The following is a 22,874-nucleotide window of genomic DNA, read 5'->3' as shown; positions in this document are numbered from 1 at the left end:
ATTACATCATTTTTATTATTATGAGTTAAGTGCATCTTATTATCAATATCAAGTTTTATTACTTTCTATTTTATTATCTTTATATTTCATTGATTAGTGAACATCTTACACAAATAATGTTTGCATTGTTCGAAGTGAGTATAATGATGGTTCTGGGTTAGACTGTACTGCAGTTAAGGGGTTAAAAAATATATTTCTACATGTTCTCTTTTTACATAACAGAGTACAGTATAATTATAATATTTATATAAAAATATTAATAATTATTATGAATACATGGATTCTCATCGAAAATAGTATCTTACACTTTACTTTATCTAGCACAGCTTCTACACCCACCAAATGGAATGTCTACAGTGTTGCCTGTATTAGGTCTTCCTAATTTACGCATTGGTGGACGTGGTGGCCTATATATAAGTATAAATATTAATACAATAATCTGTAACGTGCATATAAGATATCTTATCAAATTCAGAATATTTAATTATCTTTTTTGTTTTTATTGACATAGAAAATTATTTAACACATAATTTGAATTGTTTAAAAAATCTGAGGAACTAAACTTAGAAGCAAAATGTTTATTGCACTTTGTTCTCTTTTTGAGATTATGTTTTAAGCAATTTTCTATGACATCAGAAACAAAGGAGATAATTAGATATTCTAATTCTTGTAAAATGCCTCATATATCAATTACTAAATTTATTTATGTTACTTTTATTGAGTTAAATCACATATATATTACCCGGATCCAGGTCTGTAATCTCTTGTATAATCACTTCCATATTTGTTCATATCAGGATTAATCATTGTTGTAAAACTGTAATAAATTAAATTATTTAATGAAATTTGCATGTTCAAAGAAGAAATAAATGTAAGAATAAATATACATTACTTACAACATAATAATCATGTAAATTATTCCAGTGAAGAAATTAAATAATCTTTTTAAACTCCACGGAGTACTCTTTAAAACGTTTCCATCTAAAAGTTCATTTAAAATAGATATACATAACAAATAGTACAATAAACTTTCAATATATGACATAAAATATACTAAGGTTAAGTTTATTACCATTTGATATATAAACCATGATTTACAGTTTCCTTATAGGAAAACTTTTTTCGTAAAATATTTAATTAAGATGATTGAAAAATTTATCTCAATTACGTTTAGTAAATAATGTTTTACTGCACAGGTATCTTTAAACCTTTTTGATAACTCAAGTACACGTCAGATATTGCACACATCTATACATGTACTAAGTGTATATACGACCAAATCGATTGTGGTGGGAAAAATAACGGGTGTCTTATTGTACTGTATTGTTCGAAAGAAGATTTCTCCCACTTTTTTACTGGGAACTGCCAGCTGTATAATATCCTGTGTTCCCTTTCTGTGCGGTGCCGCGCATATTTCGTGTTTTTGCAGCAGAAGGGGGGCGTTTATACCTCCCTCTCCAATATTACAGCATCGGACACTTGGTAACGCAGTAGAGTTACATTACTCGCCGCCCTTCTTACGGGGCCCGAAAAATACTGTGAGTTCCAATCTCATGACTGTCTGTGGTTTCTACAGCTGCATCTGGTGGCATGGAAACGGATGATTTTTTATCATCATCATTATCATCACCACCACCACCACCTGTCTGCTGCTGTGTCATCAGCACCGCCTTTATCGTTTAGACGTGCAAATTTTTGTTTTTCTTTATTCTTCCAATTGAAAATAACGAAAACAGACATATATACGATTAGAGTGGAAAAAATCGCATGCTGTGTCGGCTGTAAGGCAACAATAAAAACAACTAAATGGATATACAATCGCAATGGAAAAAAGCGCACGTCTGCATTGGCTTTTAATCTTAGGGGAAAGGAATCAGACTCGCTTTCCTCCTGAATTATGTGCATGTATGAAGAGGGTTTGACGTCCTTCCGGAGTAAGGACGTCTCCAGAAGTGTGGGTGATTAACTAAGAGGATTTTGTTCCCGCTTCATAGCTCCTGCGATATTATATATTTATATAAGCAGAATTTAATATATAGAAGCTATAGTTTTTTATAAATATCTTAAAAACTAAAACTGATCGCTAATTTTTTCAGAGTAAAAAGTTATTTAAGATAATATCTTTTATAATGTATTTCAAAATCATTGAAATCGTTGAAGCTAGAGTTTTTCGACAAGTTTACCAAAAACTTTATTGGTTTGTTATGTTGACAGGACGTATTAATTAAGGAAGATCGTATATTTGACAAAATTTTATTATATTTGTAACTTGTAGCTTTCAAGTGCAGTTGCGTAGTTTTATTTATATTCACTTTTCGTTCGTAGAATGTATTATATACAATATTCAACTAGAATATTACCAATTGATGTTCACTATATTGAAGTGGGGAAAGAAAATTGCTGAAGCAATATTAACATTACACATTTTAAAAGATGTATCGATAAATTTATAACCAATACCAATGTAATAAAAAAAATGACTTTAGAGTATGTAGAATATGAGATCCGACCGCTGTTGATTACAGCAAATATTTTGGTAGTGTTATACGACAAATTTCGACTTCTACATCTACATTCGCGCAAAAGCACAATATTAAAAATTGAATTACATATTAAGCGTACATAATTGAATTAAAAAAAAAAAGTAGATTCTAAGACAAAAAAGTGACTGGTAATGATTTAAAACTACGTTAAGTGTTTTACCAACTATGGGGAGATTACAATCCCTATAAAGAAACGGTAATAAATATGATTGATTTCCAATAACGTCTTTTCTAATCAATCGAATGAAAAAAAGTTTCACTATTTTATATATAGAATATGGCAGCATGAATGTGTAATATTTGTATTATATAAAAATTGTTAAATCAAATACAATGACATATAACAAAATGATGTTTATACCAAGCCAGAAATGAAAGATAATAAGGAAAAAGCTTAGTACAATTGAACACCAAATTCCAATGATGCTCTGAAATCTATTATTTAATCTCATTACTACTTTAGAAAGGCATTATGTTTGTTATGAAAAATAGTTTAATCTTTTCTACTTTTGTCTTACTCTTATACTATTCTTTACAAACAAATTTGTTATTCAATTAGTTGATCAAATCTGTCTTAACATCATTTTTACAGTAATTCTTCGAATGTGGCTCGATTATATCACGCATGTCCCATAATTATCTTCATCATTTAATTGTATGTCACTTCCGTCTCTAATATATAAGAAATGAACGAGACAAAGATATTTAGATAATTCTAATTTTTAAAACTCCTAACGAAATGTCTCAGCACGATCCCGATCAGAGCATTATCTGTGGCATAACTATGTAACAAAAATTATAGCTTTCCATAAAAAGAAATTAAGTACGTCTTCATAATACAAAACATATTCAAAATTTTGAAAATTTATTTAAGTTACCTTATTCTAAATGAGAAATAGTAAAACTGTTTTCTCTTTCTTTAAAAACAGAAATGCTGATAATAATACCATATTCTCGGATATATTCTGTAAAATAACATATAAGCATATGACAGATTCTCATAGGATTTTCTATAGTTTAATGAGAAGCCGCTATATTTACGGATATCAGCTGTGGAATGACAGGTGGAATAAAAAATGGCTGAAAATGGGTTGGGGTCTGATGCTGGGTCTCAGGAATACCTTGCAACAGAAGTTATTAATTTAGATATCGAAGAGGTAATTCAGTATTTTTATCATATGAATGATTAAACACGTAAACTTTATAATGCTTTAATTTTCAGGTTATGAATTTCGTAGGTAATTAAGTTGTACTTTTTCTTATATTTATTGTAACATATTATTGGAATAACGCTATTAGTGTATTATATTTGATAATATTTATGTTGAAATTTGTTATTAGACTTGTTTTTAATGTATTCTATTCTTTTTCTTGTTTTTATTTTTACTGAAGCATACCATAAGTGTGTATAGAGTGACTATATATAATAAAATTCATTCCCATTATTACTTAAATTGTTACTTTTTGTTACCAAGATTACTGAATTTCTACAGCAAAATTTATTTATTTTAGTTGGACAATACAGAATATGCTATACCTGCTGTGGAAGAATTACCTTCCTTAGAAAGTATATTGACAGAACCTGACTGTGCATCATTATCTGAAACAGATGATGACATTGGTTTAACACCTGGTGAAAAATTAGGTAGCAGTGAAACTACAAGTGTTGGGAGTCATTTGTCATTAAACTCTTTAAATAAACCAAATAAAACTTCACAACCAACATCTTCTGGTGCTATTTTGAGGCACGTTATATTGAAAGGAATATCTTCGCAAATTGTATCAGCTAGTGTAAGAGAAAAAGTACTATGTTAAGCTTATGTTTGTAAATACTACATTATATGTAACAAGTGCATTATATTTATGTAGGAAAAAGTCAATGCTGGTTTAGCAAGTGCAGTTGCCGCTGGAGGAAATATGTTAGTTGTTGGTACCAGTCATGGTCTGGTACTAGGTTTTGATTCTTCACAAACATTACGATGGTGTGATCAAGAAGTAAGGCATCAGGGATCTGTATCTGCACTATGTTTTAATTATGATGGGACCAGAGTACTAGCTGGTTTTGCCAGAGGACATATATTAATGATAGATAGCTCTAATGGAAAAGTACTAAGGACACTCACTGATGTTCATCCTTTTGACACAGCTGTATTACATATTAAAGTGAGATTATTAGTTAATTTATGATGTTACTTACTTTTTTTTAGTAGACATTAATTTCTTCCATTATAGTTCACAGATTCGCCAAAAGTAGCACTATGTAATGACAGTGGTGGATCTGTTTTTGAATTAAATTTTACAAGAGTTATGGGAGTACGTGGCTGTGACAGCAGGTGTCTATTTAGTGGGTCCAAAGGTGAAGTATGTACATTAGAACCTTTGCTATTAAATCATCTGCCATCGCATCCCCTGAAAAATTATACATTAGTGGCAATGGCAACATTAACAAAGGTTTATTTATATTTATTAAAAGAAATTTCAATGATATATTAAATATACACACTGTACAATAGGCAATTTTTTTGTAGGTACTGGTAGTTTGCATAAGGCCACGAACACGTATTGTATTAACTCTTTCTTTATTTGGTGCTCCCATAACACTGCCACAATTATCCTGGCAACTTGTTGTCATACAAGCAGCAGATGCTTCTCGTGTAATTGATCCAGTTCTGGCTCTTGCAAGGGATGATGTAGTTCATTTTTATCATGTATGAAATCCACATAATTCTATTTAAATGCATTACTAAATAGTCCATATTAATTAAATTTCTTCACTAGGTATGTACTGAAGCTGGTTCAAGAGTGAAACTATTTCCCTTAATGAGGATGACTCTTCCATACACAATAAGTAATTTACGGTGGTTAAATCCAAGATCTTTAGCAGTATTGGATACTCAAGAAAGATTGCATCTATTAGATGTTAGAGCACAGGATAATTTAGAAACTTTGGATATGAGTCGCGTTGGTATTTCATATGCATCTAGCCATTTTAAAGGTTTATCCACTGGTGGAAATGTTTCAAAGGTACAAATTAATTAAACAATTGAATTAAATAGCTACTTAGTTAGGATTTGTTATAGTTATTTTTTTTATTTTAAAAATTAGGCATTGGCATTGGCCGGTGAACGGGCATGTTATAATACTGTAGTAACATTTGGTACCCAACTTTTACTCTTGGGTACAAAAAGTTTGCATGTAGTTTGCATACGAACATGGACTGAACGATTGAGGCACTTGACAATGCAGGTTTGTATATTACAATATGTATATTACTTTTACTATTTTCTATAAAGTATTACATTTTATTATTTCAGAAAAGATTTCCAGAAGCACTAGAATTAGGATTCTCTTTCTATCAAGACAAAGGAAAAGCAGTTGTTGGTCTACGTGGTTCAAAACAGCGTCGTAAACAAATAGCTCGAGATAAAGTATGTCAGGTTTTGATTCAATATATGGAAGAATTAAATCGTTGCCCTGCAGATGAAACTGCAGACTTTGAAATAGTCACAACTTGTGTAAATTATTGTATACAATTAGAAAATACAGAATTATTGTTTGGAAAATTATGGGACTTAGTTTCGGAATCCGAAGGATTGAAAGCGAGCTATTTGTACGCCCTTGAAAGTCCTTTGTTAGATGGAAGTTTGCAACCTCGATTACCACCATTAATTGCTCAACAATTAGTTACTCTTTATGATCAAGAGAAAAAAGTGGATTCCCTTCAAGCAATTATAGTGTTACTAGATGTGGATTGCTTAGACATTCATCAAGTAAATCAATATATTTATTACAGTACCTTACTTTTTCGTTTTATATAATATGAAAAAACTAAGTCAAACAATACATGTCCTTAAAAAATTTTGCAGGTAACAACGATTTGTCGTCAACGAGGTCTTTGGGAGGCTTTAATACACCTTCAAACGACAGCGTTAGGTGATTTCACTGCTTCAATTCATCAGTTAATACCGATTTTACAAAGTTTATTAACAAATTCAAAAGATTCATTGTCTCGGGATAGTATACAACTTGGTAATGCGATTCTGGTTTATGCTAGTTGTTGTCTTGCCGGTCGTGGCTTTCCTAGAGATGAACTTCCAGAGGGCAAATCTCAAAGAGCAAAGACGGATGTATTAAGAGCTCTACTTTCACAGCACTCAAGCTTAGCTAATGATATGGAAAGACAATATCCATACCTAAGAACTTTGCTCCAATTTGACGCAAAAGGGTTCCTCGACGTAATAGCAATTGCCTTTCAAGAACCAGAATTTACATCCGAAATGGGTCTCAGACAACGACAGAGGCTCATAGATATACTATTAAGTCTTGTTATGCCTAGCACGCCACTTAGTCCGGGGAATACTGATTATATTACTGATGAACAAAGAAATCTAGTTCTTATATTCGTAGCTAACGAAGTTGCAGAAAATACTGTTAATTTGGAACCTAGTATGCTAAATAAAATGATAGAAATATTATGTACTGATTCAAATATAGGATCATCAAAAGAACTTAAGACTGATAAAGAAAATGCAATACTGGGATTATTACGTTCAAAAAAGTTACGTAATATATCAGATAATACTCTACTTAATTTAGCAGAGAGAGCTAACTTGTAAGTATACATCAAACTATATCTCAATTATGAAATATTACAAACCTGCTTAATTTGGTTCTTTTTCAATATTATTGAAGTACATATTTATTGGCCCTATGGGATATATTCATAAATAAAATGTTATAATATACTTTTAATAACACATTCCGAAAAATTGCATAGCATTGTTAACACTGGTAGCATCATGCATAGTAACTTGTATCGCAGTACATAATGTTACAGTATGCAAGTTGCGGAGTTGCTGTACAGTGCAAGGGAAGATTGGATTGCAGTTTGTAAATGTATGATACTGCATTCATCTAGACATCATGATATTTGGCCTTGGTTGAAACACCTTTCTCAGAGTTCATTGCAAGCAGTTGTAATGGCTAATGCTGAAGCTCTAGTGGAAATTAATGCAAATCAATTTGCTATGCTTATTGCAACACATATACAAAATAAAGTTGATGAAATATTACAAAAACTAGAAGGTACTCCAAACTTACATTATCTTCTACTAGAAGCACTATATCAAATAGTTCAATATAAAGAAGAAGATATCTCATTGGAGCTCACAGCAGAATTATTAGAAAAGTATTTGGAATTAATGTGTAAATTACAACCAGAACGTGTAGGTAAAAATTGAAATTGTATTGAAATGTTTAGAAAATATTATTTTCCACTTTAATTATTTTGTTGTTTGCAGGTAGTTGATTATATTCAAGGAGTTCATGGTTGCAGACTGAATGAAGCACTAAAAATAGTTCAAACAGCAAATCATAAAGATGCGGAAGCAGTTATGCTAGAAAAGTTGGGTAATTATCAAGATGCATTTGATATTCTTCTAAAAGAATTTCAGAATAATCTTGAACAGGTAAATATATTGTATACAATTAATAAAATAATATAAATATTAATGCTTGATTTTTAGGAATTTAATCAAATTTTTTTCAGTATTGCCAGAATAAGATTTCAGAAAATGAACCAATTCATACTACAATACAGCTTGCTGGTCTATGCAGACGATCTGCTGGAAATTTAGATTGGATGCCACTTATGGAAACAATACTTCGAACACATTCAAATAGTAATGATGAAAAAGGTATGTTGTTTTGCTATTGAAATGTCTACATTACATACATACAGTGTTCTTTAAATTTGACATAAATTATAAATAATATTTCCTTTCCATTTCTTATATTTTTTAATAAAATTTAAGATGGAATTATTTTCCTAGTAGAGAATTTTTTACTTTATTTATAGAATAAATATTAATTAAATTGAATAAATTGCAGTTGAAAAATTAAGTGGCAAATTGTTAAGGATTGTGTTAGAATTTCTCAGTGGTACAACAGCATTATCAACGGTATTAGAACAGATATTAAAACATCCATTAGCAACCAGTGGAACAATAGGTGATATAAGACAGTTATTATCTGGAGTACTTACACATTCTCGATATGAACAAACTTTAGTTGAGACTACTGCACGTTTAGTCAGCTTAGAGCTTCACAAAGCACTAAAAAAGTCACTAAGGTATTAAACAATCTGATACTTACATTCATTTAATGTTGATATTTAATTTTTTTAAATATTAACATTTGTATGTCACAGAGATTCTGGAAAGGCCTGTGCCAGTATGTCAATAATTTGTCCTATATGTCGACGTTTGTTGTCACAATGCACGGACTACATTATAGTTTTCAATTGTGGCCATAGCTTTCATTCAGAATGCTTGGGAGTACCTAAATCTTGTTATAAATGTTTAAACTCAAAAGGATGGGCACCTCTTGTTACTAATGTCACACACACTACCAAACCATTCCATGTAAGCAACATTATTTTACTAGCAAATACAAATTAAGTACATGTATTTATATTATTAAAATAATCATAATATTAAAAATTGAAACTGGTTGTTTTGCAGGAACATAAACAAATTTTACCACCAGAATTTATGCGCAATAAAGATCTTTCACTAAGACTTGCACCACCTATTTTACCAGATCTTGAAGGTATTTTTTAATCTAGTCTTTAAATATCAAAATTCAGGATTATCTGCACTTATCCGTGGTATGTAGCATTCTAATAGCAAAAATGAGTGTCTGTGTCTTATACATGTACATTATACTAGATCTCTAACTTTCATTCCATAAACGCTACATTGTTCTTTTTTCCTATTCTATATAAAAAATTAGACTCTTATTGTTCTTAATGAGGCTCCCTTTTATATAATTGCGCGGATACATATTATTATATTTCCTCCAATTTATTGAACTCTGGTATTTACATAATTTTTCCGTTTGACAAGATTCAAATATTGTATGTTTGTATATTGTAAAGTAATATACTTAATATTGTGTATAGTATCAATAAGGACTTGTATACTTTTATTGCTGTAAATTCTATTTGCCCAATTTGCAGCATGTTGCCAAATATCAGTCATTAAGTAAATAAAAATATTGATTAAGTAAAGTAAGGCATTCTTATTTACTGTTAATAATTATGTACATTGTTCTCAATATAGTGGTTTATTTAAAAAATTTTTAAATAATATACAATGTGTTGAAATTAATCAAACTATATACATACTTTTTATATTGGATAATAAGGGTAGGTAATTTTGCGTTTAATGTTCTTGATAATGAAAACTGGTTTTTTGGGCATATTTTCTGTTAGAATATAATTAGGATCAATGGATTCATGACCTAACAATTCGCCTGTTAATAGTTTTGCAACTAATGAAAAGATACTCAAATCACATAAGAATGATTTCTTTGCAGGTAGTAATTCAACATTAGAGACATATTTGTCTACTGTTGTTTCTAACTTTATTATATGTGGAGTAATGTTTGATATAGATAAGTACTGCTGTAACTGAAATTTGAAAAGAAAATAGTAAACTATTATTTTTCTCTGCTAAATTTTATCATTAAATTAGTAAAAAGATAATTTTGTTACCTTACTATCACATTTTTCTAAGCTGTTTATAAGTTCTTCAATTTTAGTAATTAATTTATATCCTTTTAACATATATTTTTGATCATAACCGGACTCATAAACTTGCAATGATATTCTTAACAAAATTACTTCTTTCTTCATTTTATCTAATAGTAATGATAATGGTACTCCATGCAAAGTTCGACTGGCCATTCGAATTTTGGAATATTTTTCAGAGATCTATATGTGTGTGTTTGTGTGTGCGCGCGCGCGTGTATATATAAATATACAAACACATACACACACGCGTACATACATATAATTTAATAATTTTTAAAAAATATACTTTTTCAATAAAATATTTTAGCTGTTGAAGATAAATTTTTTATTAAGGGACAAAAAATGTTTTAGAAATACACCCAATTTTACCTGCCGACTTAGGGAAGTCCATGAACTTGAAACTTGGTCAGCAAACTGTTTTATTTCATTTCCTTCTGGATGACGTGCTTCAGCTAAGCTCCATAAAGAGTCAAGTTTATCCATGAGACCACGTGAAATATTATTAAACCATGTGAGCTTACTTTCCAACTCATAATGGATTCTTAAATTATAATGATTTTCTATTTTTAAGATTGCTACCTAAATAAATACAGTTAATTCTGTGTTTTGTTGCTTGTCTTTATTTAATTTTTTTTGTCATTTTATCAAGTAAACATTAATGCACTTTTTTTCATTTCTTTATATCCATGAATCATGGTTATTAAATTTATTTTGTACAGCTCATTTTAACTCCTTCATGCTAAGTGAAGAACACATCTTTGAAATTAATATATAATAAATATCTACTTTTTAAACGTTCTCGTGGCAATAATGCGATATCATTTCTGTTATAAAATCGATTAATTGAAACAAAATTAATGATTTGCATGAAAGGGTTAAATTTATGTATGCAAATACTTACATTTCTTTCGAGTGTTTTTACGAGCTCGCTTTGGGAAGTTTCCTCCTTTTTCATTAAAAACTCCATTATGGAATATGGAGGAATTCAAAAATGTACAGAATTATTATTACAAATTATAAAGACATACTATCGACGAGACATAACACTAATAAAATGCTAAAATAGATTACGTGCATCTACAGACTCTACATTATTTCCGCTTGAAAACGCGATAGTCTTATTTTTCTGTATGATATAAATGTAAATGAATTTGGTTTCTATGGATTTATCATCTATGTTTATGCTTTTCGATATTGATATTTCAAACATCGTACAAACGACATTTTTTTGTTTATTTGAGATAGTAGATACATAAATTAAATCTGGCGTTCATCGCTGTACAGTCGATATCACATACGTTTACCATGTCAAACGTAGTGAATTTATAAAATTCCGATTCTCATTCTTTCAAATGGTACATGAATTTGTACGATGCAAAGACCATTATTCTACCTCAGCGGATGCAGTAACATCGTACTTACTATAAGGTTATATCATGATAATTATATTATATTTACCGCAATATCAAGCTATTATGATTATTAAATTGCGACTAATACTTAAGGTATAGGTCAAGTGTATATGCATCAAATCCATGTACCTTCCGAAATGGAAAAACCGAGAATTACATCCGTAATAATCGCCAGATCCATATGTTTATTTTCTTTTGGCTAGTATTAATTTGTAGAATGATATAACGAGGTATCATATATAACGAGCAGGCAAACAGCCGACTTCCTTATACTTGGCTTAACAATTTATCTATGGCTTTGCAATTTTTAATGCTCTATGAAAAGTCCATAATATTAAAATTCTACACTTATTTATGCAATTTACAATTTCTTTTTAACTAGTATTTCAATAACTCGGTATTATTACTCATTATTATCATTAAAGACTTCATTCGATTATGCACAAATTACCCAGTCATTCTTGAAGTATTTTCATACGTATATATAATATATGTATGTATATTATATATATGTGTGTATATTATGTATGTTACACATACACACACACACACACATATATATATATATATATATATATATATACACATACACATATAAATTAAATTCGCGTATATTCACAGGTATGCACATTCATCATGTAAAGAGAAATTGTCCGCTTACCGCTTAATTATTATAATTATTATGAATCTGTTTCTTTCTGGTAAGCGATGACGAAAAGCATCATTCTTGATGTTAACTATTAATAAAGGTTTGCTGTTTAATTAAACTTATTTTTCCACAACTCGAAGAGGGAGGAGTATCTTAATCAAAACAAAGGACGGATCGTTATGAAGAACGAAAGATGTTCCCCAACATAAATCTTTAAAAATATCCTCTTGTTTAATTTCAGTTTCATTTTTTAAAATTTTGTAATATGTTCATAACGATATGCATTTTTCTGCAGTGAATAATTTCTAAATAATAGTTTCTATGAACAATTAAAGGTATACTAAGTGCGATGTATAGTATTTATCCTGTTTGCAATTTGAATTCAACTGATATTGATACTTATGCAATACAAATAACGCAAGATTAGTATAAAATAATTGTTAAACATTTTCGTATTATCGTGTAATATGAATGTTAAATTATTTTACAAATAACATCCAATTACGCAATTTAAATTAACTCTTTAATTATATACTGTTTAAAGATTATTAATATAACTTTTAAACATCGCATCCATCCATACAATTCTTCAATACTATGCATACAAGAGTAAATGAGTAATGCGCGACTTGATAATAAAGTTTTCTTCGTTCAGTTTGAACACAAGATTGGCAGAGTTGCTGATACTCATCCCCCATGTTCTGTGTAGTAAAATGTCGTCCACAGACATAATGTGAGTTACAAGACAACGATAGAGTATGAAACTCTGTCAGGAACATGCAAGGCTGTTACGGCGCAGTTTAGCGATTCATTTGAATAAACGTGAACATTTGCTTTTAACATTAATTATCTAAATCGACACTGTCACTTCTGTAGTTCAATTTCAACATATCGAAAAATTATAATTTGTTTTAGCAATTGAGAACTAAAAGTCTTTCAGTATCAGATTGCTTTCAAAGTTTTGCCCCAATAAGCTTTTTCTTTTTATTTTATCCCCGTTGCCAATGTGCGCGAGAATGATTATGATATCTGTAATGTGGAGGCCTATAATTTCTACCATGCCGTTGTCGAGTATGGCTAGAAGTATTATAGTAATGTCTTCGGTAATAACCACCAAGAGGTCGGTTCCACGTTTTGCCGTTTTGATATTCTTGGAAAGGATTATAAACAGTGCTACTTCTTTCTTCATATGTTCGATGATCTTTCACTTTTTTCACTCGTCCTCGGTCCATTTCTTCGTCATCTGTATTAAAGTGACGCTTACGTTCCTCCCGTCTATCATTATCAACTTCTCGGTCTAAATGCGTTCTGTTGCCGTTCCAATTTGAAACTGTAAAACATAATATATTTCATAATATGCTTCATTTCATAAAATGATTAACATAATAAAATTTTAAATAATAAAAATGTTCATACCCAATTTTTATTTAATTTTATATTAACATTTAATAGTGATAACCTAGTACTTAACATAATTTTTTAATAGATCACAATATATTTTGGAATAATACAGACTCAACAGAAGTATAATAAAAATGTATACTTTCATTAAAGATTTAGATATAATTTTTAACATGACTCGTTCACACTTATTTTATCGAATGCATGAATTTTTTGTTAGGACTTTAGGTAGAATTTTTAATTTTAAGACATTTGAATCAATACGGGCTTTCGTTTTCTGTACGTTTGTCTTACACCTCTGTGTAGAATTGTTTGGTTTAGAACAATGGATATACAATGAGTTGGTGAGGATTTCGAGGGAAGAGATCCTGGATTCAATGGATTCTTCGAAAAAATTCTTTTGCTTTACTGACCCGAAGAACTGCCGTAACCACGATGAGACATCTTTAATAAATGTGAAACAGTTTCAGAACGATTCGTTCCATTGAAATCTCTTAAAGCTGCAGCACTGGGTGTTGTATTATTTTGACTACCTTTATTAACATCTTCCCTATAAAAACATTACAAATTATTATAGTAAGAATAACGTTTAATTAAGAAAGTATAAATATTAAATATTTAAATCACAGATTTTTAATGTGACTTACTTATCAGTAACTGACCACCCATTGGGTGCTGCAGCTGATGTTGGGGAAAAAGTATCTTTCGAGACTTGCCAACCTTTCATACTGCTACTTGTAGCTTTTGTAATTACTTTCTCATCTTGTCCCACCTTTACTCTGACAGACTGATGCCACTTACTCTTACTACTGCTGCTCTCTGTTTTACTATTTGCTTCTGATTGACCATTTTGATATTTTATTAGATTTGTAATGGTACTACAACTAGAACCATTCTGTATCTTTGTACATTGTGTTATATTAATTTGATTCTGAGAAATACTACTGTTATTTGACTTTGATGTAGATTTTTGCATATCTTTAGAACTAATAACTGTTTTAGGTGAACTATTTTTTATTGGAGAACCTTTTTGCATACCATTAGTACCACTAGATGAAACATTTGTTTTTGGCTGTGTACTTAAATTTGTGTTATTTTTTAATGTTCCAATGAAGACAATATCCTCTTCTTCACTGGATCCATCATAAGGAACTAAACTATTCCCATTTAATATTTTTCCATTTTTAATGTGCATAATTAATCTCGGTTGACTTTTATCTTGCAATTTTTGTGGTAACAATGGTCCAATAAAATTTGGGCCCTTTTGCATGGAAAATTGAAGTTCTGTAGTTTTACTTGCTAATGCTTGTGAACGTATTTCTGCACTTTCAATAATCTCTTTCGTAATGGACGTGCCATTAACTGATCCATTTAAAGGGAGTAATCCAGAAGTTGAGGCTTTAGGACTTATAGTTTTACTCATAGGACTTCCTGGTGAAGATAATGTGTTGTTTACAGTCAATGTACCATTTAATTTAACAGTCTGTTGATTTTGAACCTGAGTTTCTGTCTGTTGTTCCATTTCAAAAATCATTATGTATGCATTTGTACTTAATACATTACTCAAACTAATTGGACGAACCTATACAAAAAATATGCGTATAATTATAGACAATATATAAACATCGAATATATTAATAAATTTAAAGTTATAAATTATATGAGAAATATACGAATAGTAGGATATTATTAATACGTACACAAGAATCATCAAATGAATAATATTGGTCTGTTGAAACCTTGGCAACTGCTGTATAATGTCCACAATTTACTGATGGACCCATATGAGTAACTATTGACATCAGTTTATATGTAAGTGGTTGTGTAGGTTCTCCTGGTTCTTTCCAGAGATAAGGACCCATGTCAATAGTCTGTTTAAAACCTATATGTTTAGATATTTTCCCTCCTAAAACACTGAACCTCTTTAACTGTACACAAAGCACTTTAGGAGGTCGTTCTAGGCTGAACTGTTTTGTAGCAGGAACTCTTCTTTTACAAGCTTCACATTTGTAATCATTGTTATCTAGTTGTTCACGACTGAAATAACTGCTTAGTGCTTCATCCAGAGTACTTGCTTTACGAATATCCACCAGTAAATCCTGCAGAGATGTAAGAACTGTTTCATTTTTTCTGTATATTAATTGAGTTATCTAAAAATTTTGTTTTATGTACCTGAAAATGTTGAAATGTAGTAGAAACATGCCGACATTGTAAACACTTTACTTCAGTACGAATATAACCACCAAAAATTTGATTAATAGGAGTTGTTTCCTTAGAATAACTGTCCAACTTGCTTGCTTTGTGTCTTGCTAAATAAGCTTTTTCCATGCCTTCTAGTAAATAACGTAAAAATTCATGAGCATCTTCTTGCTGACCTGGTACCATGGTTCGGCAAATAACTAATAAATAAATTAGAAAATTATATAATAAATTATGAGATTTGGTACTAAATTATTAATATTTTACAACACTCACGCTTTAATTTGTTATATATGTAAAATGGCTTAATAGAGCAACCTGATTTCTGATGACTAAATTGCAAAGTCTTAGCCACTGCACATGTAAGGCACTCTCCACCTCCATCTAAAACTAACCTATTATCAAAATACGACACAAAACTGTGGAATTATAATTTTAATCTCATTTTCATTATTTATAGAATATGTAATAGAAGTTATTAAGGGAATGCAAATTTTGTAAACTTACCATTTTGTTCACACTTTGATGTGTGATGTGTGTCTGATAATAACCAATTAACAAGCGCTGGTATATGAAATAGTGCTTGAAGAGTGCTATTTAAATAACAAGTATTTCCAACATTAAACATGCCAGCTCCAACTGGAAATGTAGCCTTCCATCCCAGACTGATTTTCTTTGGGGAATATAAAGTAGTGGTTGGTTCTGGTAAACTAGGTCCTTTAGTTGTTCTTTCATTTCTTTCATTTCTTTTCATATAAGTTGTTCCATCTTTCAGTTTATCATCTGAATTTTCTGAGTTTGGTAAGCTTAATACAATATATTTGGCTTTCAGTTGATCCAAAATCGTTGTCTGATAATCATCTACTTCCTTGTATTGAATTTCTGATTGAAGGATTCTAGATGCACTACTAACTAAACTTGTTGACAGATCATCTGATGTTTTGGGCTGGCTAGTCTCCAAAGTACGGCGGAGTGTAGCCGCAACAGGGTCACAAATGCTCACAGCAGGCATAGTTATTATGTTCTATTTTGTATCAAACTTTCCTTATTTGTTACTCCTAAAATAATTAAAATGTAAAAAAATACATAAACACATTAAATAATATAAAAATCTAAGAATATTTTTCATAATATCATACTAACAAATGCATATTTAAAATATAATTTTGAAATTGGTAAACAAAATTAATTTTAATTGTCTATCTTTTATTTCAGCTTATTCTTAATGATCAATTCTATGTAAAAAGTAATATAGACTATATTATACAAGCATTGACTCTGTTTTCTATGTGGGATACATAAACAACATAAATTATGAGATATAAATATTTCACAAAATTTCTCAGTTAAAAACACAAAGAATCACATCATTTTGTTTCAACATGTAATAAAACGACTCTATCATTACATATACAGATCACTCAATCACCTAAGTTAAAATAAACAAAACTTTTTACAACACAATGATCGTATATTTTTCTTTTTCGCATTTAGGATACATGTATACTCTGAATGCAAGAAGTCCACGGATGTAGAAGTGAAAGGGTTAATTTCACTACTAATTCATTTGTGATCGTACTATTAATTACGAATCAATGCGCCTATGCATGAATTACCCAATGTAAAAAAGAAAAAGTTGAATAATATCAAATTTTTTCATTAATTACATTTTGATACATTAAACATGTAACAGAATATATTAAAAGCACGCGGCGTGCAATTGATACCGCGCGAACAGATTCATTGTTTACCTTCTCCTCGTGATTATGTACGTTACAGCGTGAACAAATAAGTTTTATCGAAAATATTACAACACATTTCACGTAATAAACGAGATTTTCCGATCGTGAGTACATAGAATCACAATGTTATCGATTTATTCGAAATTCCACGCGCTTACGTGCCTCGAAACGATTACCGGATGAGTTTAACTGAGGGCGCGTGTCTCCGGCCACGAGTCATTTTTTCCCGCGTACTTTGTTACACTTACCCAACTTTCGTTTAGCCACATAAAATGATAACGTTAATTTCAATAAGAATCACCATTAAAAATACCGCGCGTCGATACTACACGACATTTTTAGAACTGTTAGTTTTGGGCATGCGAAATCAAGACCCATCCTCTACCGTCATGTCCGCCATTTGCAATTACATCGGTGGCCATTAAACTTTTTCCGTTGGGTTCTATAATCTTATCGAGGGCGCCCGAAACATAAAATTCAGTTTTCATGTTAGTGACGAGACTTTGACGACATCTTCAGAACTCACTATTGAAGAGTCGTAAATACAAATCCATTTTTACAAGCTCTTTAATACCATTGTATATTTGCTGAATGTCAAATTTTCAAAATTTGTAACGAGTTTGAACTAAATATGAAACAAATTTATTTCTTTTTTCCCTTTTTCTCCGTATTTTTAAACTATCAATATTCTAATGTTGCAATAATCACATGTAAAGTTCCTATTTAAATGTAGCAAATATATGTTTTTATAACGTATATGTATGTATTTAAGTATATTATGTAGGTTGGTGTATACGGAAGTCATTTACCTAATATTTGTATTGTACGGTCGGTATTATAACGTAATCTGAACCATCTTTCCTGATCAATTTTCATGTATTGAATATAATGCATATGATTAGTTTTTGAAAATATCTCTACTAGAATCTATATTATTGCCTACAAGATAAATTGATCCGAAATGAAAAATCTGTCAAACCATTAATGTGTACATTATCTTGAAATATAATGTATTAATACGTACCCACTAATGCGTAAATTAAATTTTTGCACGTGAAATAAGTTTTAAGCGGAACATCAATAGATTTACACATTGTACCATCATATTGTTTTAAAGTTAAAGTATTACTTTGATCAATTTATTTCTGAATTGTGTAATTAATTGAGATATAAACTTTAAGGAATATGGAAAAATAAACACATTAAATATTATAGCGTTAAGAAAATGCAACGACAATTGAGTAATTGATTGTTGATGGTTGATATTTTCCTTTATTAATTTTTACTTTAAAATTTTTACGTTTAAGTACACCCAATTACCACATATATCAACAATGTGTGACATTTTATATTCAATTACATTTAACCTTTTCTTTTTATAAATACAGTTTAGCATAGAATTCTAATATGCGTCCATTGTCTAATTAAGGATTTAACAACATAGGGTGAAGGTTGAGATCTGTCAATTGAAAAGTTATACTGGGAAATTTGTGAATAGCACAGTAGATGTACTTTATCTGTTGATATTTAATTGTTATTTCTACTCTTATTTTCTTTGTATCTGTGTTGTATCTAATATTCATATACATTTGATAAAAAAATTTAATTAATATTGTGAGAAAAATTTGATTGGGTTTACATACATATCTTTTTTATTTTCCTTCTGGTACGAATCAGTATAAATATACATTGATTAACTTACAATCTTTGTGATTATATTTTGTTAATAATTTCACCTGTATGTATTTGTTTGGATTTTTGATAGTTATATTCCTGAATGAAAAGACTTTAGAATAGATTAGGTTTAAGTTTGTATTGCAGCCTCTGCCATCTTTCATAATTTAATAGAATAATTTATCCACTCCTTAGAGTGTTGCTTTCAAAAGGATATATTGGTAGGATACAGTAGGATAGTGAGAGTTAGTGACATACAGTGGACGAGGCATCTGATTATTTAGCAAAAGTAAACGAGACTCTAAGGATTTCAATTGCACATACTGTGTATAGTTAAATGTGTTTAACTTAGATGCAAGCTTTGTTTTAGATTCATTGTGAAAATGTCAAATGATGACATCATATACATCGCCGGATCTTTACTTTTAAATTTAGTCTAATCTAGTTTTAAGGTCAGTACGTATGAATCCATGGATTCTATCAAGCAGTTGTCGAATAAGTAGCTTTTTTTTTACTCATTTCTCACTTTGATCATCACTATTTATTGTATAAACAAGTGACTGACTATACAGTCGGTCCAAATAGTCAGTTGCTATTCTATGGTTTTCCGCTTCTAGAGAAATATGTTTTGCCACACTCTTCTGTGAAAGCTGGCAACTAGGGAGGATCCTTTCTGTATTCAGAATAGAAACTCTTTCGATGGTTCTGGGTTTTTAATTTTAGTGAAACTTTTAGAACACATAGTTAATATTTTTCTCTTTCTAAATTACCCTCCTATGGGGGCAGAAAGATTGCACCTGTAGAGCCGTAAATTTTTTTTAAACTTTTTCTGATGATTCTACAGCAAAAATAAATAAAGACATTCGTGCTATTGTTGTCATTATTCATTATTTATAAATATATTTAATATTTAATTTTTTTAATTTCGTCTTATATACAGTTTCTTAAAAGCATTGTTGCAGCTGCAATGGTAAAGACGAATAGTACATAGATTCGTACCCAAAATTCTGAAGTTGGAATCTCGTAAGAGATAAAATCTTTTTTCCTTTATTTTTATTAATTTTTTCTTTATTTTCATATATTGTTTTATTCTTATATTATATTTTTATTTATTTCTTACAATGCCTCTGATAGAATGCAACGTTAAAAAAACATGAAAAACATACATATACATTTTCATCAACATAAATATTTGATAAATGCTAATGCATTACATGCGTATTTCACTTTTTATATTGTTTTCGAAAAACATATTTGATTGACATTAAAAACAAATTGGTTTTTCATCTATCAATTTTGTAGCACACCATGAATAACATGTCCTCAAAAATTAGGGTTGATGATTGATAAGGAATTAGGGAATGTATTTCTAGGAAACCGCCAAAGTCGAAAAATACGAAATGTATACTAACATGTATAACATTACTTTGGCTACATGTATAACATTACTTAGCTATTCGCTTAGTGGCAAGAACTGTAACGTCATTTACGGTAAAACATTCAAGTTTGTAAAGAAATAGTTTGGGTTGTTTACTGCTAGATGGCGAGTCGAGTTCCATACTTCTGCTTATAGTTAAAATCAAATTTGGACCATTAAGTCACGGAAAAAGCAGTAGATAATGACATTTTAATAATATAGATCTCATTGTACAAAACAATAATAGGCAATGAAATGGTAGATTTGGAAGTAAAAAATGTTGTTCATTTACATAATGATCATAAGTATCTCATACTTCACGCGGATCTTGTTCAATGTGGGAAAGAGAGAGTATATCAACATTTCGAAGAGAAATGGATAGTAAGGAGAATTGCTAAGCGTACATTTTATTTTCAAAATTTGTATAAGCATTCGAAAAATTGTTGGTTCTTGAATAGAAAGCTTTCTCGACACCGAATTGAGCTAACGGAGTCCAAGCTAACAGAGTCAAGTTCAATTAATCGAACTATAGTCACTTCAACGAGACAAGTTAATAGATGTAAATAAATGTACATGATCGTCGCATGGGCAGGACTGGATCGATTCACAGTTTCCAAATCCCTAAGTAGGCATTAGGAAGTAAGAAGAAGTATCTTTTTTTTTTAAATAATAATTTGTTCACTATAATGTGGAATTGCACCAATTAGAACTTTCTAACGTTTTTACTTTTTATGTAGTACCTCATTATTGTCGAAAATTCTGGGTTTTTACAAAAACTCATGTTTTTTGGAAACCGTCTATTTCTTTCACGGTATTCCTTTCCCAGTTCATCTTTAACAATTAGAACTATCATTTCTGTTGTAATAGTATCTTTATTAATCTCTATTGATAATCTTTGCTTACAAAATATACAGATTAACACAATTTCCAAGCGACAAGGTAACAATATTCCCGATAAAATATTTTAATGTATAATAGCCATTAGTAGCAGCTTTAACACGTTTACGATGGCGAAAGGAAACATCGCTATTTAATAATTTTCATTATCTTTTCTTCGTAATTAAAATATTCCGCGATAACTTATTTAAATAATTTACCTTTGTGTGCATTTCTCGAAAAGTATTTGAAGCTTCGACGTAAGTATGCGTTTACTAAAACAATTATGATGTTAAGCTGTATAATCGATCAGGGTGTGTTTACACAGATGCGATGAGACTGATCGATCAATGTTCACGTTCTTAACTATACATTGAGGTGTCTACGCCATTCCTCTCTGGCAGTGATAAAACAGATTAAACTTTTTGCTTAAAAAGTTTGCTTTATCCCAATTGGTTCTTGAGAGCCACCTTTGCTACTTGACCGTAAAACCTCTTTCACACGGGCACATAAGAGTGTCGAGTTTACGTGTGCCGAGACAATTATCGGGGAAGAATCGACGTTGAGACTATGTATTAGGAATGTCGTTTCACACGGGTACGCGAGAGCTTGCACATAGCAATCACCTCGGCAGTCTCCCGCGCACCCATGTGAAATAGCTTCAATTGTAAGTATCCAACTATGTCAATGAGTAGAGAAGATACTCAGCGAGCAGAAGTATGAACGACGATGTTTTTAACAAATTAACCCTTTCAAGTGATCGTTTATCGTTAATGTTACTAAAAATTTTTACAGTGTTCTCTGAAATGCACGATTATTGAACGATATGTGGTAACGTCACATCATGAACATAACGTCGGGTGAATCTTAATTGATTATAACGATGAAAAATTACGCCATCATGAACGTTTTATAATTATTCCGTAGACATTATCGTGATATCTCTAGTTTTAAACTTATCGATAGAACTTTCTCGATTACGTGTACTAATCGGCAATACGATAGTGTATTGGTGCCGTTACAAAATTTTCTTGCATTAAGCCGTTTTTCGTAAATTCCTGTGTGACGTGTAGCGCCTCGTTAATTCGTATCTGATAAACTTGGGGTCTCGAGCTCAAATTAGGAGAACATGGATCGTATGCACGCGGAGTTAAACAACACGGAATTGAAATTAACGTAGCGATATAATTAACGTAACGTTGTCGATTCAACGTCGAACCAATCGAAATTAATCTTTATCGCGTAAATCGGTGACCGTTACAGTTAAAACTTCTTCGTTATGTTTCCAATATCACCACCGATAGCAATTATTTTTATCAGACACGGATTAAAAACCGTCCACCAGTAACCCTAATCGAAATTCGTTT

The 22,874-nt window shown here is 30.5% G+C and overlaps 4 protein-coding genes across 6 annotated transcripts; 1 reads left to right on the top strand and 3 right to left on the bottom strand.

The window, feature by feature from the left end:
- Window positions 1-173: 173 nt before the first annotated feature.
- On the bottom strand, window positions 174-1,409 carry LOC143148189 (selenoprotein K). Its single transcript, XM_076314227.1, has 4 exons — window positions 1,073-1,409; window positions 897-981; window positions 743-817; window positions 174-407 (listed from the first exon to the last, which is right to left on the bottom strand). Exons 1-4 carry the CDS (start codon window positions 1,089-1,091, stop codon window positions 314-316), a joined length of 273 nt encoding a protein of 90 aa, XP_076170342.1. The 5' UTR covers window positions 1,092-1,409; the 3' UTR covers window positions 174-313.
- Window positions 1,410-3,290: 1,881 nt separating this feature from the next.
- Vps8 (vacuolar protein sorting 8) lies at window positions 3,291-10,739 on the top strand. Of its 2 annotated transcripts, none has more exons than XM_076315161.1 (17): window positions 3,291-3,366; window positions 3,473-3,700; window positions 4,056-4,334; window positions 4,413-4,706; window positions 4,776-4,994; window positions 5,072-5,251; window positions 5,322-5,567; window positions 5,649-5,789; window positions 5,858-6,313; window positions 6,410-7,155; window positions 7,381-7,772; window positions 7,848-8,011; window positions 8,092-8,239; window positions 8,433-8,673; window positions 8,752-8,965; window positions 9,065-9,210; window positions 10,489-10,739. In XM_076315161.1, exons 2-16 carry the CDS (start codon window positions 3,620-3,622, stop codon window positions 9,161-9,163), a joined length of 3,900 nt encoding a protein of 1,299 aa, XP_076171276.1. In that variant the 5' UTR covers window positions 3,291-3,366; window positions 3,473-3,619; the 3' UTR covers window positions 9,164-9,210; window positions 10,489-10,739. The 2 variants fall into 2 exon arrangements, with proteins under 2 accessions (XP_076171276.1, XP_076171277.1); XM_076315162.1 differs by lacking the exon at window positions 10,489-10,739 and adding an exon at window positions 9,921-10,013.
- Window positions 9,733-11,115, bottom strand: LOC143148020 (uncharacterized). The gene is made up of 4 exons (XM_076313861.1): window positions 11,039-11,115; window positions 10,507-10,716; window positions 10,099-10,317; window positions 9,733-10,014 (listed from the first exon to the last, which is right to left on the bottom strand). Exons 1-4 carry the CDS (start codon window positions 11,102-11,104, stop codon window positions 9,733-9,735), a joined length of 777 nt encoding a protein of 258 aa, XP_076169976.1. The 5' UTR covers window positions 11,105-11,115.
- A 1,015-nt stretch (window positions 11,116-12,130) lies between these two features.
- Scny (ubiquitin specific peptidase 36) lies at window positions 12,131-17,939 on the bottom strand. Of its 2 annotated transcripts, none has more exons than XM_076315163.1 (8): window positions 17,789-17,939; window positions 16,306-16,856; window positions 16,075-16,188; window positions 15,772-15,998; window positions 15,300-15,698; window positions 14,247-15,181; window positions 14,013-14,149; window positions 12,131-13,528 (listed from the first exon to the last, which is right to left on the bottom strand). In XM_076315163.1, exons 2-8 carry the CDS (start codon window positions 16,808-16,810, stop codon window positions 13,188-13,190), a joined length of 2,658 nt encoding a protein of 885 aa, XP_076171278.1. In that variant the 5' UTR covers window positions 16,811-16,856; window positions 17,789-17,939; the 3' UTR covers window positions 12,131-13,187. The 2 variants fall into 2 exon arrangements, with proteins under 2 accessions (XP_076171278.1, XP_076171280.1); XM_076315165.1 differs by having other exon boundaries at window positions 16,075-16,182.
- Window positions 17,940-22,874: the final 4,935 nt, after the last annotated feature.

The sequence above is a fragment of the Ptiloglossa arizonensis genome, chromosome 6, assembly GCF_051014685.1.
Source record: "Ptiloglossa arizonensis isolate GNS036 chromosome 6, iyPtiAriz1_principal, whole genome shotgun sequence".
In the NCBI taxonomy this organism is placed as follows: Eukaryota; Metazoa; Arthropoda; class Insecta; order Hymenoptera; family Colletidae; genus Ptiloglossa; species Ptiloglossa arizonensis.
This window is presented reverse-complemented; position numbering and strand designations above follow the sequence as displayed.